Genomic DNA, 18,869 nt, shown 5'->3' on the forward strand with positions numbered 1-18,869 from the left:
ACATTATTAGCAATCTACAATTAATATCGTAATGAAGCTATTTCTGTCTGTTTTATAGAGAAATTTGCTTATATTAATTTTTTTCCCACTGAGCCAGTTAGTTTATTTGAAACGAGGTGTTTCATTTCATACTATTGGATACTTTCAACCTCATTCAATTTAAAGTGCAAATTTTCATTTTTTGGGACAAATGATGCTATACCATAATAAAGAACCAAACACGAGAATACAGTACTGGACCTCCAACAAAATTGGTATCGCGAAAACCACGTGAAAAGCTGAATATCAGGTACTTCAAAGTGCATCTGGACATAAAAATGTGCAGTTAGAGCGGAATGAAGCATTTTAGTATGGTTTATGAAATTCTGATGCTGCCGGAGTAGTCTCTTAATGCTATATACATACGTACGTATGTAAACATTGACTTTTTGAAGCTGACTAAGTAGGCAAATTTGGTCAGTAGTTTTGAACTAAATATTTTGTTTCAAATATAATTACAGCTGTAGCAGAATTTTAAAATTCTGCCTTCTGTGAAAGTGTTTTTCGATCACAAGGCACTTGTCTAGTGCTTCCTCTAGGCCTGAAGTTATTTCTTAATTTGTGTTTACGTCTTAAATTTATAGAATGCCATTCTGTGCTAAATTGTAGAGTGGCAGCATACTGTGTTTTATTGTTTTAACCCCCCACTTGGCTTCATATTTATTCCTAGAGTAGAATATAAACTGTCAGCTGTACAGTTTCTTTGCCTCACAGACAACCTTGTTAATTTTTTACACACTTCGAAATAGTCATGCAATTTATTGTCCTTTATTCCGGTGTACGCTACACAAGAAACTGTCTTTTTGTTGCAAGAAATATGTATTCCATCGTACTAGCTTTCTACAGTGCTGTGTAGATGTAAACTTGTTGAAAATCCTACATAACAATATTGCAGAGTACGAATTTAAAAAAAGGGGGAAATTCAGGAATTCTTTCTTTCTTTTCAAAGTATACGCTCTGATATACCTGTGGTTGTTTTGTACCTCACTGTTGGTGATACGTGAATCTGACTTACCTTCATTGTGTAGTTTCTGCAATATTTTATTTCCTGATATTGCAACTTACATCTAGCTTTGATTAATGCATTTGTTTTACAGGAAGCAGATACGGACCCAACAGGGGAAGCAGCCCATAAGACACAACAGACACTGACCTTTTATGAACTGGATTTAGGTCTTAATCATGTGGTCAGAAAGTACAGTGAACCTTTAGAAGAACATGCCAATTTTTTAGTTTCTGTTCCTGGTGGCAATGATGGTCCAAGTGGAGTTCTTATATGTTCGGAGAACTATCTTACTTACAAGAATTTGGGAGATCAGCATGACATAAGATGTCCTATTCCACGCCGCAGGGTAAGTTGTCAGTATTTGATTGATTGTTAGGGTATTATTTTTTTAAGTTAATGTCATAGAACGCTCTTGGTAAGTGAAAGTTCTGGTAGAATGTTTATTACCTAGGAATCAAGGTTACAGTTTGCTGCACAATAGATGCATTTAGTCAACAGTAACATAAGCTGGAAACCCTTGGCACACTTTATTTTAGCTTAAAAAAGTTTGTCTAAAAGCTACCAAAGATCTCTTATTTATGTGCCTGTTGAGGATTAGTATTGATAGGTGTGATAAATATAAAAAAATTTGCTGTGCTTACATTTTTGCACTGGGTATCTCCAACACTTAAATTATTGAGTGTTGGTCGTAAGCAGTGCAATATTACTTGGAGGTTATTGCATCGTTCATGTGAGATTTGTATCTCATGTGGTGGTTTAGGCTTCCTACACAAAATTTTTTGAAGTCACTGTATTTAAAGTTTGATCTAACATCTCTGGGAATTGTTAAATACCTATGAAGTTAATGTTACCAATAATATTGAATTTGTGTCCGCCCATGGTTGCAGAGTGGTCAGTGCGACAGAATGTCAATCCTAAGAGCCCAGGTTCAGTACCTGACTGGGTCGGAGATTTTCTCCGTTCAGGAACTGGATGTTATGTTGTCCTAATCATCATCGTTTTTTCATCCCCATCGACGCGCAAGTTGCTTGCACCCGGCGAACGGTCTACCTGGCGGGAGGCCTTAGTCACACGACTTTTTTTATTGAATTTTTGAAAACTACAGTCCCCTCTACTACTGTGGAGGTCATTCCCCAATGTCTTAACAGGTATCCTATCCTCCTGTCCCTTCTTATCAGTGTTTTCCATTTATTGCTTTCCTCTGATTCTGTGCAGAACCACCTCATTTACCTTACCAGCCCACCAAATTTTAAACATTAATCTATACCACCACATCTCAAATGCTTTGTTTCTTATCCATTCCAGTTTCCCCACAGTCCATGTTACTATCATATAATGCTGTTCTCCAAACGTTCCTCCATGCCCAGTCTGTCATGGGTTATTTTTCTGCCTAGGTAACAGAATTCCTCAACTTCTGCTACTTCATGACCATCGATCCTGATATTTTCTCGTTGTTTACATTTCTTTACTTCACTGAGGGTAGTAAATTTTATTAGTGAATCTTATATCATTGATATCTTTTCACCTTGAATTTTAATTCGTCTTGAACCTTCCTTTTACTTCTGTCATTGCTTCTTTAATATAGAGATTTAACAGTAGGGGTGGAAGGTTACATCCCCGTCTTAGACACTCTTTAGTCTGAGCATTTAATTCTTGGTCTTCAGTCTTATTCCCTGTTGGCTCTTGTACATGTTGTTAATTACCCATCTCTCCCTCAGGCTTACCCCTATTTTCCTCAGAATTTTGAACAACTTTGCACAATTTTACATTGTCAAATGCTTTTGCCAGGTAGACAAGTCCTATCAATGTGTCTTGATTTTTCTTTAGTCTTACTTCCATTATCAAGTGCAATGTGAGAACTGCCTCTGATGCCTTTACCTTTCCTAAAGCCAAACATGATTTGTCAGGTAACAAATACTCATTTTTTCCCCATTCTTCTGTACATTATTCTTGTCAGCATCGTGGGTGCATGACCTATTATGCTGATAAGTGATAATTTTCCCACTTGTCAGTTCTTGCTGTAGTTGAAATTGTGTGGATGATATTTTTCTGAAAGATGGTACTTCTGCAGACTGCTATATTCTACACACCAATGTGAAATGCTGCTTTGTGTTCTTAAGTCTTTCAAAGCTCTTTTAAGAATGTTAGGTGACTACAAATCCATAAGGATTGGCAGGAAAACAATTGTTAGGGCGTCATAAACGGTGTTGTGTGCTATTAATACAAGATGGGACACAATGGACTCCATAGTTTGTTAATGAACAGCATGCAGGTGCAGTAGTGGAGTGGGAGTAGTGGCGTTAGGTGGTGCAGACGATGCCATTTACAGTAGTCACCATGCTGTGGTCTGGTGAACATAGAGGCTTTGTCGTAGAAACGTTCTTTAAAAACAATGATAGTGTGGTGGTAACAGAGGGCTTTTTGTGGGTGGTTGGGTTTGAATCGTCATGAGTGTTCTTGATGCTAAAACCATTAGGAAATGGATTACTAGTGTTAGGGCAACTGGATGTACAGTTCCTAGAAAACAAGCTGGCTGGACTAAAAGTGTGAGGACACGTGAAAACATTGTGGCAGTGAGAGCATCCATTGAACAATCTCCCATTGTGCCCTATGTGGACACATGCAGCTGCTCTCGGAATATTGTCCAGGACAGTAAAACGTACACTCCTATAAGTTGGTTGTTTAAGAATTTAGTCCAAAAGACTGGGTGAAATGTACAGATGCTTGCAAAGCAATCTTACACTAACCGGCTCAAAACCATAAGCAAAATTTTTGTTACGGGGTGACTAAAAACCCTTGTGAACTTCCCCAAAGACCACTGCACAGCCCATAGTGACAGTTTGGTGCACTGTGTCCTCCATAGGCGTTAATGAGCTGTATTTTTTTTTACTGTCGACGTGCAGCTCTTACTGTGAACTCTATGCACTATTGAGAGATGCTAGAGAAATATTTACTCCCTGAAATATAGTGCCATGGCTCATGCTGCCTTGTCATTCATGCCAAATTATGCAAGAACAGTTTGCTGGCCACCTGATCTGAAGAGGGGATATCCCATGGTCCCCTTGCTCCACAAATTTGAGCCCCTGTGATTTTTGTTCTTTGGGGGCACCTCAGAGCAGGGGTTGACAAAGTTCAACCAAGGACTTAGGAAGGTCTTATGAGGGCAATTAACAGATGTCATCGCTGGAATAATGCACAATATGCTGAGAAGACTTTTAGAAAACTTTTCTGAACAGTTCATAATGTGCATTGCTAGTCAAGGTCGTTACCTGTATGATATAAGTTTAAACCTAATGAAAATAAAATGGCATTGAATGTATTTTCAGAAATAAAAATTATCTTTGTTGATTTTTTTATAATTCACCTGTCAAACCAGGGTGTTAAATTCTGCTCCACTTTGTGTCTCAGGAAAACAGTGCTAATTTACTATGTTTAAATGTTGGTTATATCCAAAAACCTTTGTAGTTACAGTTAACTTTTGTAAGATTTATATGATGTGGAATGATTTTAGTTAGAAGACCTTTAAAATATGAATTGAATGTACAGTCAGATTTGCTGCTTTTTTAATTTATGTAAATTGACATGTTCATCATTAATAATTGTGGCTCACATGGGAAATAGGTTATTAATTGGTGTGTGCAAAGGAAAAATGTAAGTTAATGTTTAGAACTGAATTTTCTGTCATTTCCTTAACAAAATAACCTAGTTTTTTTTGCTTTCTTTTTACAGAATGATTTAGATGATCCCGAACGAGGAATGATTTTTGTGTGTTCTGCAACACACAAGACAAAATCAATGTTCTTTTTCTTGGCTCAGACAGAACAAGGAGACATATTCAAAATAACTTTAGAAACTGATGAAGATATGGTTACAGAAATAAAACTGAAATACTTTGATACTGTACCTGTGGCTACTGCCATGTGTGTTATGAAAACTGGATTTCTCTTTGTTGCTTCAGAATTTGGCAATCAGTAAGTCAAGAGCTTTCTGTATTAGTATGTTTGGTTGTAGTCTATGTATTTCCAAGGATGACAAGCACTCTTGCAAGGGGGACTGACTGTCTGAAATGGAACCGTAAGGTTCTGTGGAAGAAATGTCAGGGTTGCCCTGTGTGCAAAGATTATGAGAGCTGAGGATTTTTCAAGCCACAAATGTAATAAGTTACACTACTAGAGGTAGATACTGAAGTAACAACATAAGGTAACTTGTTCTCCAATGCAGGAAGAATAAGTTAGACTATTATTCAAAAGGCAGCACAATTTAGATATGATGGCCTGTTACAAACTGGGAAAAGGCCTACTGCATCCAAGTTAAGAGAGAGAGCTGCTTCTGTCATTGTTAAAAAGGTGTAAACAGAATATTCTACATGGGGTTATCTCCATCAGACTTGTAGATGAAAATAAAAACAACTTAGGAGACAGTCTAGCATGCGACTGCTGTAGACCACACAGGATGAATGTCCTGATAGTATCCTCAGGGTGCATAAGAACCGAGAGATCTGGGAAAAACCTGGGAATTTTTTAGAATTCCGGAAATTTCTCATTGTTTTAGTTTTCAGTTAAATTTTTCTAACTTTGATTGGTAAGAACCAATACTCTAACAAAGAATATTATTGTATCTCACTATTGCAGAATAGTACTGCAGCAATAAAACATGAATAAGGCAAAAAAACTAAAATAAAACTTAAGTTGCAGAGGAAATGGACCATATACAACAACAGTGCTCATACAAGTGTCTGCCAACAGCAAAATATGTCAAAGACTTTAGGAAGACTATGCAATGTTTCATAACAACAAATTGCCTCCGATGAGCATGTCGTCACTACTGTTTACATTAGATTCGTTTGAGCGGTTGCAAGCGAGCTGATGCGCATGTTCATTTTAGTTGCGTATGAGTAGTACATTCTCCAATTTCTGGCTACAGAAGTGTGGCAGTTAGCTGTGTAAACAATAGCAGCGAGCAGCCAAATGCTATCAGAAAAAATTTTACTGGTGCGCCGAAGTTGCCATATTCACGTACGCGCATCGGACCAGAAACTAGGGGGTAGGGGCAAACGGGTATCTGCCCCAGGCGACGTTTTCGGGGGGGGGGGGGGGGGGTACAATTCATATTATTGAGGAAAAAGACCTTGTTTCGAAAATCACCCAGCGTTCATTGATCTATCGATTACTCATGTGAATTTGAATGCATCCCTGCGGTTTTTTAACAAATTCCAAGTTGATTTCTGAATGAATCGCAAGTTGACTTTTGAATGCATGCATAGTGTATGTGATGTCTGCCAGGGTCCCTATTCTGTATCATTCATACTTATTGGTGTAGTAGGTTAGTCTCAGTAGTGACGTCATTTTTTGTTCTTATTGAAATATCCTATTGAGTAAGCTTCTGAGATTTCTTACCGAACGGTCCTACCACTGATTTTACGACAATTGTGCTGAGAGGTTTTGGATTTCGGTCTGGCCCTGTCGATCAGTGAGCTGTGGTTTACATACAACTATAATTTGTTATTTTAAACATATTTAGCGGTTTTAGCTTTGGATTTAGTGATTATGTTACTAAAGTAATCACCAGAGGATGCATCTGGTTGAAAAGTGAGTTCATAATAGACTATTTTCCTTTGTCAGAAATGTGGTTAGGTTAGGTGGCTACTGTGAATGATTACATCCGAAAGAAACATTTTCGGTCAATATTTTCTCAAAATACGTGTTATTTTTTATGCAAGTAAGAGTTTAAAGATCATTAAATAACAAGACATCGGCTCTGCCTTTGTGTACTTTCCCCACAAATGGGTTAGTTAGTAATTATTGAAACTTGTTTACAACTTTCAAGTAACAACGGAAAGCAATTATGTGAAGCCTGATATTGGAACCTTCCAAACTATCACGCATTTGAGTTATGCAGCAGCGTTTGGCAACGGTCAGCCTACATTCCTTTACACAATACTAAAAGAATCGAGCTCTGTTTGTTCGTTGTTTGGCATGGCCAAGTGGGTAGCGCACGGGAATGTGAAACAGGCGCAGATTCGCGCATGGCTGGATGCAAATTTTCAGATGTTTTTATAGATGTATTAGTACAGTGTGGTACTAGACACTATTTTATGAAACGCAAAATCCAAAACACAATGTCAGTGTGAATTATAATAAGATGACCTAATGCAGCATTTATGACAATCTGCAGAATACTCACACGCCATCGTTATTATGCATGCATGGAAACATGCGGTCAGAAAAACTGTAAAAAATTTTATGCATTTCAGCTGAGAATCATGGAAGGATATACTGCGTCTGATACTGTTGAGGAGGAGGCAAGGGCGATGAAGGCGGGTACGTCAGCTTGATGGAAAGTGGCGTCATGTGTTATAACAACATAAACACAATTTTTGGTACTAAGAAGATATTGCACCTGTGTCGTCTGATAGCCACTTTGTGTTCGTGCGCGTTGCAGTGCGGATCTGCGATCGCTTGCCTTTGAATGGCTTGTATGACAGAAACCGACAACAGTGCTTCAGTTCTCTAGACCCGAACGGTATCGATAAGGAAATGCATGCTGAACAAAGCAGGGACTCTAATTAGAGTACTAGACCATTCGGTACTCTTGAGTACCGAAATGATCGGCACGATGGCGGAAAGATACGGAATAGGCACCCAGGGGAATTCCCGTCACATCTAGAAATGAACTTCCCTGCAGACAAAAGGGGACAGGTCTATATGAGCTGAGCAGAATAAATCCAAAACGGGAGAATGCCAATCACTGTTCATGTGGATGACTGGGTTTGCAAATGCTCAGCATTGTTATAATTACTAGCGAAATCCATAGATTCAGACTACTGGAGTGGAAATAAACAACTAACAGGAATAACAGGCAACAAAGTTTACATAGTCTTTTCTGTGTATCCAAGAAAATGAAATTTTGATAGAAAAGGTTTGGCTGGACCGCTACATGAATAAGGGCCAGTTATGTAGTCCCCGGCTAGCAGCCGCTGAAGTGTTATTCTGGGAGTAACATGGAAAACGTGTTGTATGAACACGTAATAACACCTAACCGGAGAATGAATGTGGGATAACTAAACCGGTGATTGTGGCAGGAATAGTGAAGTTAACCAGAGAATAAGTTTTGACACTGGCAGGAATAGTTACAGAATTATTGATGACAGGATTGTTTGTTAAAACGAGGAAGGAGAAGAAATGGGGACCCACACAATTTATGGAAGAATATGACTATTTCAAATTTATAAATTTCATACTACTACTTTTTGATCTCTAGCTTCAGGAGCTAGATAGTATGAATGAAATATGAACTATTTCCCAACATAAAACTTATTGCTTGCAGTAGGCCTAATAGGCATTTGATATCGGTGCTTCGTGAATTATATTCTGTAATGTTATGAAAATTACCATCTGTGCAAAACAATCTCGTTTATTTGGTATGTGTAACAACTGCTGCAATATTAAACAGGCCTATTTCGTTTTGTCTAGCAGTGACAAAATACACATAATCAGATTGAGAAACCACACCAGCCTTGGGTACGGTTTGTATTATCAGCTTTTCTAGTATTAGACAATGCCCTTTCGTAGCAAAACATTGATGAACTTTGATGAAGTAATACATTCTTTCCCAAAAAGGAAAGTATGCCATATAAAGCTGTGGCAAGATTAGAGAGAAAAAAGCTAGGGCTTAACGGATTGAAGAAATGTGTGTTCTGTTTTGCTTGCCCCTTGGCATTATGCGTTTTATGTATCCTATATTCAATTTTATGTCGCACAAAGCAGCAAGTTATTAGCTAATAGGCAGTAAAGACTGCAAATTTTCTGAAGAGTTCTTGTTCTGCCAGATACAAATAATCCCATCCAGTACTAATTGCAGATTTTTTTAAAGGGGACTGACTGGGAGCAGGAGAGGCACCACAGGACATGTTAATTTCCACTGGCCTGAATATAGTTTGATGGCACCCATTACAAAATATTACACGTTTGAATTCCACACAGCGAAATATAGACGTGCGATAGAATAATGCTGTGTGAAGAGGCATGGCACTGCACTTTGGCACACTTAAGACCAAATAACATGTCTTATGTTCCCTCGGACATATATGTTTTATGTATCACTCTTGAGAAAGATGTGCGCTATAAAATGAATACTTTTGAAAAGTTGATTTCTTAAATTTTAGGCGTCCTGCCTCAAATACTCAAGGGAGGGGGAGCACCACTATCTAATATTGTCCCAGTTCAGAAATATCGTAGATCCAGACCTTATGCACAGAGCACTCTGAGTTGTTGTGGGGATGTGGTAGTCTCCACGTGGCCCCTGTTTACGTTAAGTGATTTTGCTGTTTCCTATTTCTTCATTGCTCTCACATCAAATGAAAACAAAATGGATTTCTGTGACCGGGAGCTGTCAAGTGAATTAAAATACATTCACATAATTACAGAAGGCTAAAATATGTTATTTTATTTTGCTTCCACCTTTCTCACAATCAAGCATTAACGCAGAACAATGAAGGTTGCCTTTTTCGGTTTTTTTTTTTTTTCAGCTGTTTGTTAAAGAAATGTGTCTTTTTTTATTAATCTTTTCTGCTGAGGTAGTCAATTTATTTGAAACGAAGTGTTTAATTCCACACTATTGGCTAGTTTCAACTGTTCGCTGCATTTCAAGTTCACGTTTTCATCTTGTAGCATGTATGGCATTATGCCATAATAAAGAACCAAACATGACAACACAGTACTGGTAATGCAAGAAAATTTCCATCTGAATCTGGACATATGAATGTGCATTTCAAGCTGAATAATGCATTTTAGTATGGTTCGCAAAATTCCCATGTTCTTGGAGTACCATCCAATGTCTTCTTTCTTTTACAACATAATGTAAGATCGTTTGTTTTATATGTACGGGCTTCCTGCGTCATCGTAGCTGGGCAAGCATGGCAACGCCTATTATCTGGTGCTGTCTGGCAACTGCTGAAACGAATCTATTTCTAACAGGTCGCGGGAAACTATTCCAAATAGTTGTTTGTAAAGTGTTACTTTCAAAATAATTTCCTGTTATGCAAGATGAATTGTGTGTGAGAATGTACAATGAATTTTTTAAATCACAGGCGTTTGACTCTAATTCAAAAATCAGTCCTTAAGGATGGCCATTTAGAATATTTTCAAGCCCACATCTTCAGCCATTTATTTCGTTGTTAAAAAATTTTACTGGCACACTTCCGTGATGTATCTTAAAGTGTAACACATGCAAAAAAGATCAACATTATGTGTGAAGGCTTAGCTTCTCTCGCAGCTTGTTAATCTTAGAGACCAATATTATATGTGAAAGCTTTTCTTTTCCTTTCTTGTAGCAACACTATGTATATGAATTTAAACCATTACCTTTTCCTATCTGTGTGTTCGCGCTGCTTAACATTGTTGTTGCTATTGGCTGACTACATCATGTGTCCTATGCTCTGAATATCTGCTGGCGAGATGGCTTGACATGAGCTACGGCTGGCTTACAAAAGTGCATCGCAATCTTGATGATGTCAATCCTTCGGAAAGTAACATACGGTCTTTGGTGGAATTCTAATTTATACTTTCATAATACGAAAATGTGCGGTGTACATGTTGCTGCACATCAGACTATCTTTCCAAAACATGTTTTTTTCTCCCCTGAGTTTAGTTTTCAAAAGTGCTGGGAAATTCTATGCCGGTGTATAAAACCACAACCATTGAAAGGATTGATAAGTTTTACAGTTCCAGGAAAAAGTGTATTTTAATCTGGGTGAAAGTGTATTTTTAACCAGGAAATCTGGGAAAAATCCAGGAATTTTTTCTCCTCATCCACGTATACTCTCCATATACCATACCACATTGTATACTTGGATTTTCTACTACGGTGTGTTTCCCTTAACTGGGGATGCACTCTTAACATGTTCCTCACTCAATAGCTTCTCCATTTGTTTCTCACTGCATAGTTGCATCCCATATTTCTATGTTAAACTTTTGTACTTTGTTCATTTTTGCTGTAATCTGTCCCTTTATAATTAGAACTGATACTAGCTCATTGATTTTTCTCTGATAGTTTTGTGTCTTAAAATATGGTTTATTTTTAAGTGAAATGTAACTTCAAAATTTATCTGAAAGCTTGTTACTTGCTCTCCATTAATATCTGCTCCATGGAACTCCACAGGTTCCATCCACTCCAGAAAGTTTTCATGCTTACTTGAAATGTCTTTTATGTTACAAGAAGATGAAATTGTTGGCCAGAACTTGGCTTTGGGTGGAGGTGGGTTGTAATTCCGATTACTGTCTATACATAAAAGTAGAATGAACTTTGGGAACTGTTAGTTCCTTCTTGGGAAATGAGATTTGAGGAGGGTTGGAAAGGAGAAGGCTACTCTGGTCTGTGGGACCCACCAGTTGATTGATATGGTGAGATATGATGTGCAGCATTAGAGGTGATGGTCAGAAATAGTACAAATGTACAGAGATAAGACAAAAATTGGAAACACCTAGACATGCATACACCAATGTGGTTTCAAGAGGCACGGGATCAAAAGATTTATACTGCATATAAGGAAAGTGGAAAATCATCATCCACCCAGCCACAATGCAGACCAAAGGGGGTGTGTTAACGTGATTGTGATTGGTGGCTAGTGAAGGTGATAGTGACAAAATGAATACTACTACTTGACTCACTGCGAACTGAAAGTTGCACTCTCGAACACTGTCAATGCCAAACAACACTGAGCTCTATAAGCAGGGAATCTCAGGATGAGCTGGAATTCCAAAACTACCCATCACTGATGCAAATCCCTGTAACAGAAAAATGTAGTGGTGAGGCAATAAAACCTGGTCTATAGTGAATGGAAGAAAATTGTTTGGTTGAATGAGTATTGTTGCACACCCTTCAGAACTTTTGGTTTCATCCCAAGAGTGAAATGTGGATGGGGTTGGTGGTGATTTGGGCATCCATTTTGTGGCATTCAATCGGTACTCTTAAGGGTCGCATTACTGTCTATGATTGTGTAATCATTTTGGCTGTTCAGGTCTATCCCATGCTACAGTGTTTGTTCCCCAGTGGTGATGTGTTCAAAGATAACAGGGTCCCTGTTCGGGAAGCTCACATAACCTATGACGAGTTTGTTACCACAAGGATGAGTTACAGCATCTTCCCTGGCCACAGGTCACCAGATCTCAGTATTGTAGCTTTATGGTCCACTTTGAAGAGAATATTGTGTGATCACTACATGGAATTGCCACCATTTTGCAGAAAGAATGGTAAAAGATTACGTTGAAAACTGGAATGACTAAAAGCTGTTTTTGATTGCCCGTGGCATTCCAGCCACATATTAAGTGTGGTAATGTGTTGCACTTTCGATGTTTCTGTATTTTTAATTGTGACCTATGTACACACAAATTAGGAAGTCAACATTCATTTGAAAAAGTATGTTATTTTTCACCATCACGTGATATTTTGAAGTGATGGAATTTTAGTTTTTGTGAGATTTTAACTTTTTGCAATTTGTGACTAAACTATTCAAAATGTATACTAGATGATGCAATCTTATTTTTTTGGTCTGAAAATTGTTTAAATTTTCTTCCAGTTATTTGTACCAGATTGCACACTTAGGTGATGACGATGATGAGCCAGAATTTAGCTCTGCAATGCCATTGGAAGAAGGAGACACATTTTTCTTTGCACCAAGACATTTGAGGAACTTAGTGCTGGTTGATGAACTTGATTCTTTGTCCCCTATAATGGCTTGTCAGGTAGCAGATTTGGGTGAGTTTCCTTTGTTTTACACTGTAATAAGTATTTGCTTTACATAAGTTTATAGTTCCTTATGATGAAACCAACCGTTGCAAGGGGGACTGCGATTCTGTGAAACCTGTAAGGGTTCCATAGAAATGCAGGGTTGCCCTGTGTGCAGAGATTATGAGAGCTGAGGGAAAGTAATTTTCATTTGTAAGTAACGTTAATTTGAATGTTTGTAGTTTCAGTGCTATTTTTGTCTCAACAGCAAATGAAGATACACCACAGTTGTACATGCTTTGTGGCAGAGGACCTCGCTCTACTGTTAGAGTCCTTAGACATGGACTGGAAGTGTCAGAGATGGCAGTTTCAGAACTTCCAGGCAACCCCAATGCCGTTTGGACAGTGAAACGAAGAGTTGATGGTGAGCATTTATCTTGTAAAGCATTAATTTCACAAGGTTGTAAGGCTTTGTAATCCCATCATTAGAATGTATTGGTTGTTGGAAGTAGTGTTTAAACCTCAAATTCTAGTCTTTCAGTTTGAACATGAAATGTGCAAGTTAATACTAAGATGGCTACTACTTAAACCAAGTCTCCCTCATGCCCCGTTTTTTTTTTTAAGGCCTTCGTAAGTTTGCGAATTTTCAGCCTTCTCAATCAGAGAATATTTACAAATCCATCTTTCTCCCCTTCCTGCCATTCTGTAGCTCTTTGCCATTCTGCCTAGGCTTGTACCTATGGTTCTTCGCTGTACCCTTCATTTTAAGGAAATTGCCTCAAACTTTTTCCTACTGTCATGGCTTCTGTATCTGTGTTTTGCTAGAGAGATTATCTCCTAATTTTTTAAAATAAAGACGGGTTAAGCTGAATAATCACCCAACTATTCCTGATTATACCTAGAGGCAGAATTAGAGAGGAATACATCATCAGAGGAATGTTGAAACCTGTTACTTAAATTAATGAAGAGGGATAAATATTGCCCAAGTATTGATACTAAAGCTCAAAAGTTATTGAAAGATAAGTGAATAAAATTGTTTAAGCAACAAGCAGTGAAGTATTGGGGAAAAAAAATCAGTAATTAATAAGAGGTGTAATTTGGTCTGACGGCAATTTTTCCAGCCAATTTTAGTTTGGTCTAAGACAAAAGGTCATTTCATCAAAATCCTCAGTTTTATTCAGGAGTGAGAAGAGAAAATGTGAGTTCTGCTGGTACCTGGGTTTTTGGTAGTAGCAGGCACACACATTAGTTTCTTAGGTATCTATTTTGACAATAAAAATAAGTTGATCAATTTTTAGTCAGTAGTTCAGATTCTTTACCATATAATTGGCCAATGCATGTTGCTTTACTTACGTATTGGTTCTCACCATTATTATTTCAAAAAATATATATTAAGTTAATGAATATGTTATAATTATGTATTTTGGAATTCTGAGCTTAATAATAGACAGACTGGTGAAATTGATAAAATCTATCAAACACCAGTTGATTTTTCTTTCAGGCGGCCTCACTGGGTAGAACTGAAGAATATGGCAAGCTTCTGAATAAGGTGAGAACTAATAGGGTAAAATAATTGTATTATTCAATTCTTAAACTGGGTCCACGAGAGTGGGCAATCCAGACAGTGAGCATATACCCATTAAGGCAAAAGTTTCATTCTGTAACAAACATTCATATTGAGATAAATGTCTTTAATATTATTACCCAGTCAAAATAAAACAGTTTTCAAAAGTTTTTTCGAGTGAGAATCGGCATTCGCAAGCATTGTGATGATAATGCTTTGGTCCGTGTTGCTGACAAGCACTGATAATAAAACAAGGCACTGATTTATGCTTGTGGCTGCTAAATGTTTATTCTTTTACACCCACTTTATCTGGAACATTGATTTGCTTGTGCCAGTCAAAACTTTAAATTATTAAAAAATCACTGTTGGACAAAACCATATTTCACACAACTAGTTTGCCCTAAATGGACCATCTTCATGAATATTGTGACATTGTAACCATATGCACAACAACCCACAACCACTATCAAGCATGCTGCAAACAAAACCTCAACAACCGTAAATCAGAAGCACTTACAACACCCATTAATTCTTTGGGGAAACACGTGACAATACAGAGTATTGTGGGTTGTTGACACTAGATTACTATGCCATAATACACCAGAAAATAGTCATTTTATGACATAAACTGATTGTGTAATAATTAAATACATGTGTGCAGCCATGATTTTTAACTGTTTTCACAAGCTGTACACCACCACCACCACAAAAACATGTAAAACTTGAAAAGTTGCATTTAGGAGTATTCATGGTTCCAGAATGAAACTTCTGCAGTGCAGTGTGTTATGAAATAGCCTTCTTGAGAAGTAAAATTTGCTGGACTGGATGGGGCTAGTTCTGGACCTTTAGTTTTGCCTTGTCCTGCAGGTTAATATTCCAAACTGTTGGTTTAAGCTTCTTTCCATAGGAATATTTTGCTGCTAATTCTAGCAGAATTTTTCATCATTTGTATAATTAATGTCTGTCCTGTCGCTGCATCATTCATGCTGGATGTTGTTACAAATTAAGTCCCAATGGGAAGACATGTCCAGAAGAGTATAATGCCGTGTGGTGAGTCTTAATGTCAAAATTAAATAGAACATACTTCATCCAACTTCCCATTTGTGTAAAGGCAGTGGGTAAAATTCAGGTGTGTGTAGTAGAGTACTGAATAGTTAACTCTGTACATTGGCTGTTCATGCAACAGGATTGGGCAGATACTGTGACATTATGAAGACTTACAAAATACAGATGTGAGTGAACCCTTCCTGGTAATGTCCACATAAATTCTGTTTTTAGAATTTATCTATCCTATGCATTACGTTAATTATTTCAAGTAATATTATGTGTCCACATATGCTGAGCTCAAACATAATGAGGTATCTTGAACAGAGTGACCTCATTGCAAACTGGCGTGGGTTTTGAAAACATCAATCGTATGAAACCCAGCTGTCACTTTTCTCACATGATGTACTGAAAACTTTTGATCAAGACAACCAGGTACTGCTGTATTATTTCTTGATTCCCAAAATCATTTGACTCAGAACTATACCTATGCATATTGTTAAAAGCACTATCATATGGGGTATCGAGCCCAGTTTTTCACTGGATTGAAGATGTTTTGGTAGGAAGGATGCAGCATGTTATCTTGAATGGAGAGTCATCGTCAGATGTAGAATTCACTTTGGGTATGCCCCGGGGAAGTGTGTTGGGACCCTTGCTGTTCATATGACTTTGCAGACAACATTAATTGTAATATCAGGCTTTTTGCAGATGAGTTATCTGTAATGAACTATCAGGAAGAAACTGTGTAAATATTCAGTCAGATCTTGATAATATTTCAACATGGGAGCAGACATGGCAACCTGCTCTAAATGTTGAGAAATTTAAAATTTTGCACTGCACAAAACGAAAAATGTAATATACTAAGACTGTCACTGTTGGAATTGGCTAACTCCTACAAATGCCATGGTGTAACATTTTGTAGGGATATGAAATGGAATGATCACATAGGTTCAGTAGTGGGTAAAGCAGTTGATAGGCTTTGCACTTCCCCAGTATTCTACCAATAAACTGCCAATCAGTCTACAAAGGAGAAAGCTTACAAATCACTCGTGACTGATTCTAGGATATTGCTCAAGTGTGTGGGACCTGTGCCAGATAGGATTAATAGGGGATGTTGAATGTATACAGGGAAGGGCAGCATGAATGGTCCCAGGTTTATTTATTCCATGGGTAAGTGTTGCTCACCAAGGGATCCTAACGGTACTATTAGAATAGTTACTCCTCGCAGAGGCATTCGAAGTATAATTTTTCCTGTGTTCCATATATACCTGAATGAGAAGAAACCCCAATAATAGATTAGTAAAGGTAGCTAGGTGAAGAATGGACATAATATTGAAAAAGTACGCTGTCTGATTTTCTAAAACATGCCGTGGTAACTACACAAATCACTGTTGTACTGAAGCAGAACAACAAAATTTTGTAGTGTTTGCTTATACAGGGCAGGATATGCATTGTATTAATTCTTGTAAGTAGTATTTTGTGTCCCCATTTTTCTTGATGTAAGCAATGTGTTTTTGAGAATTGTGCATATTCAGCATGTGATCCTGTATAACATGGTTGATACTGATTTACTGTGCCTGTAGTTTAATCTTAAAGTTTGGGATTTTGTGAACTTTTGTATTCCAATAATATAAAAGTATGCTTTTGAACAAATCTGAAAGACAAATAGCAGTCAGGAGTTAAATGAAACTGTGTCATATATATTGTTAAAAATAGTTTCTGCCTGACATGTATTCGTTCCATAATTGTGCGAAAATTTGGATTAAGTGGAGAATGAATTTGCTGCAGTAGACGAAGAATCTAGGACAGCACTTGCTTTTGAGCAAATACAGTTTTCTAAGGGAATTCATTTTCAGTATTCTGATGTGTTAAAGATGACTTTCTTAGTAGAAACTGATCAGGTAGATATGTCCTGAACTGTTGTTTAAGATAAAAGTTGGGCCATTAAAAAAATGCTGAGTGTACTCTGCTTACCGTATTTACTTGAATCTAAGCCGCACTTTTTTCTGGTTTTTGTAATCCAAAAGACCGCCTGCGGCTTAGAATCGAGTGCAAAGTAAGCGGAAGTTCTGAAAAATGTTGGTAGGTGCCTCCACAACCAACTTCTGCCGTCGAATATATGTAGCACTACACAGGCATGCTTTGCAGGCACAAAGATAAATACTGGAGCCAAAACCTCTGCGTTAGTAAATAGCTTTACAAGAATGTGGAAGATGAGCTTTTTTTCCCCGCCCCGAGTTTCGACCATTGCATTTTCATACATTATCCAATGAAGTAAATACAAATTCCGTATTGTTCATCTTCAAATGTGGCAGCATTTCAATGTACTACAAAAATCCGACTGGCAAGACTGTTTGGGATGTTTGTCAATATGGCCAACTCTACATTCTGAATTTTTTCCTACATGTGAGAAGAGATGGTTGCAGATAAGAAATTTTATGAATTGTGAATCACATGCAGTATTCTCTTCACCATAAGAATAATACGAATATAAACATTTTGCCATGTATTCTTTCGTGTTTGCTGCTGTCTTTTAAATCCTGTCTGCCTAATAAACTACGAAACTAGAGTGAGACAACAGCAAACGCAGAATAATATACAGATCATGTCATGTTTATATTCATATTATTCTTATGCCTAACAGCGATACCGTCAGAAATGAAGCATGGCAATTGACTAGATTTTTAAATCTTAAGACGACTAATTTCTGTGCAGAATGTAATGTACTAAAGAGGCGCCTGCAAAGATTTTCAAAAGTAGAAAAATTTTCGCTAAACTCTCGTTCAGAATATCTTCTATCATATGCAAGCTATTATTTGGTTCTTGTTGATCATTATCAAAGAAAGCAGCAAAGTAAACAAATAGCAGTCTCTTGACATTGTTTCGCTAATGAGACGCTTTTTTTAAAGTGGTGGTAGCGCGCACAAAAGCAAGCCATGCCACGAGCGGCGGCAGGTCGTAAACACTCATTATCAGAATGCGACAAACAATGCATGACACAGTACAATAATGCATTTTCAGCTTAGAGTGACATAAACACACATAACAAAGAGAACGGCACTTATCAGATGAAAGAAAAATAAGCAATCAGTTCAACCAGACGAAGTACGCGAAAAAGGAAGGGTACCCGTATAAATTCGGACGGAGCGCCTGACGCATAGCAATGGCTACCTGGTAAAGCTTAACTGCTGAGCTTACAACTCGAATCAAACTACTGTAGCTGTATCGTCATTCATTGCCCTAAATTGTATCTCATATTACTATGGACCAACTTTGTTTCGATTTTGAGGTGCGGCCTAAAACTCTCTCTCCCCTTGAATTTAGAGTCTCAAATTTCAGGTGCTGCTTAGATTTGGGAGAATTTGTTTTCCTCTATTTTGAGTCTCATTTTTCAGGTGCGGCTTAGATTTGAGTATATACGGTAGTTTTGTGTTACTCATTGTTTTTGTCCTCCGAAATGAGTGAAGAGACTAATCCTGATACAGCTTGCGG

At 37.6% G+C, this 18,869-nt stretch overlaps 1 protein-coding gene across 1 annotated transcript in view; it reads left to right on the forward strand.

Annotated features, from left to right (window-relative positions):
• The window catches only part of LOC126175971 (splicing factor 3B subunit 3), a 51,813-nt gene that overhangs the window by 16,083 nt on the left and 16,861 nt on the right, over positions 1 to 18,869 (forward strand). The window contains exons 5-8 of the mRNA XM_049923068.1: positions 1,137 to 1,391; positions 4,775 to 5,016; positions 12,621 to 12,799; positions 13,038 to 13,193. Of these exons, the coding sequence (XP_049779025.1) occupies positions 1,137 to 1,391; positions 4,775 to 5,016; positions 12,621 to 12,799; positions 13,038 to 13,193 (832 nt within the window). The remainder of the gene's footprint in view (positions 1 to 1,136; positions 1,392 to 4,774; positions 5,017 to 12,620; positions 12,800 to 13,037; positions 13,194 to 18,869) is intronic.

Source organism: Schistocerca cancellata, chromosome 3, assembly GCF_023864275.1.
Source record: "Schistocerca cancellata isolate TAMUIC-IGC-003103 chromosome 3, iqSchCanc2.1, whole genome shotgun sequence".
NCBI classification, from domain to species: domain Eukaryota; kingdom Metazoa; phylum Arthropoda; class Insecta; order Orthoptera; family Acrididae; genus Schistocerca; species Schistocerca cancellata.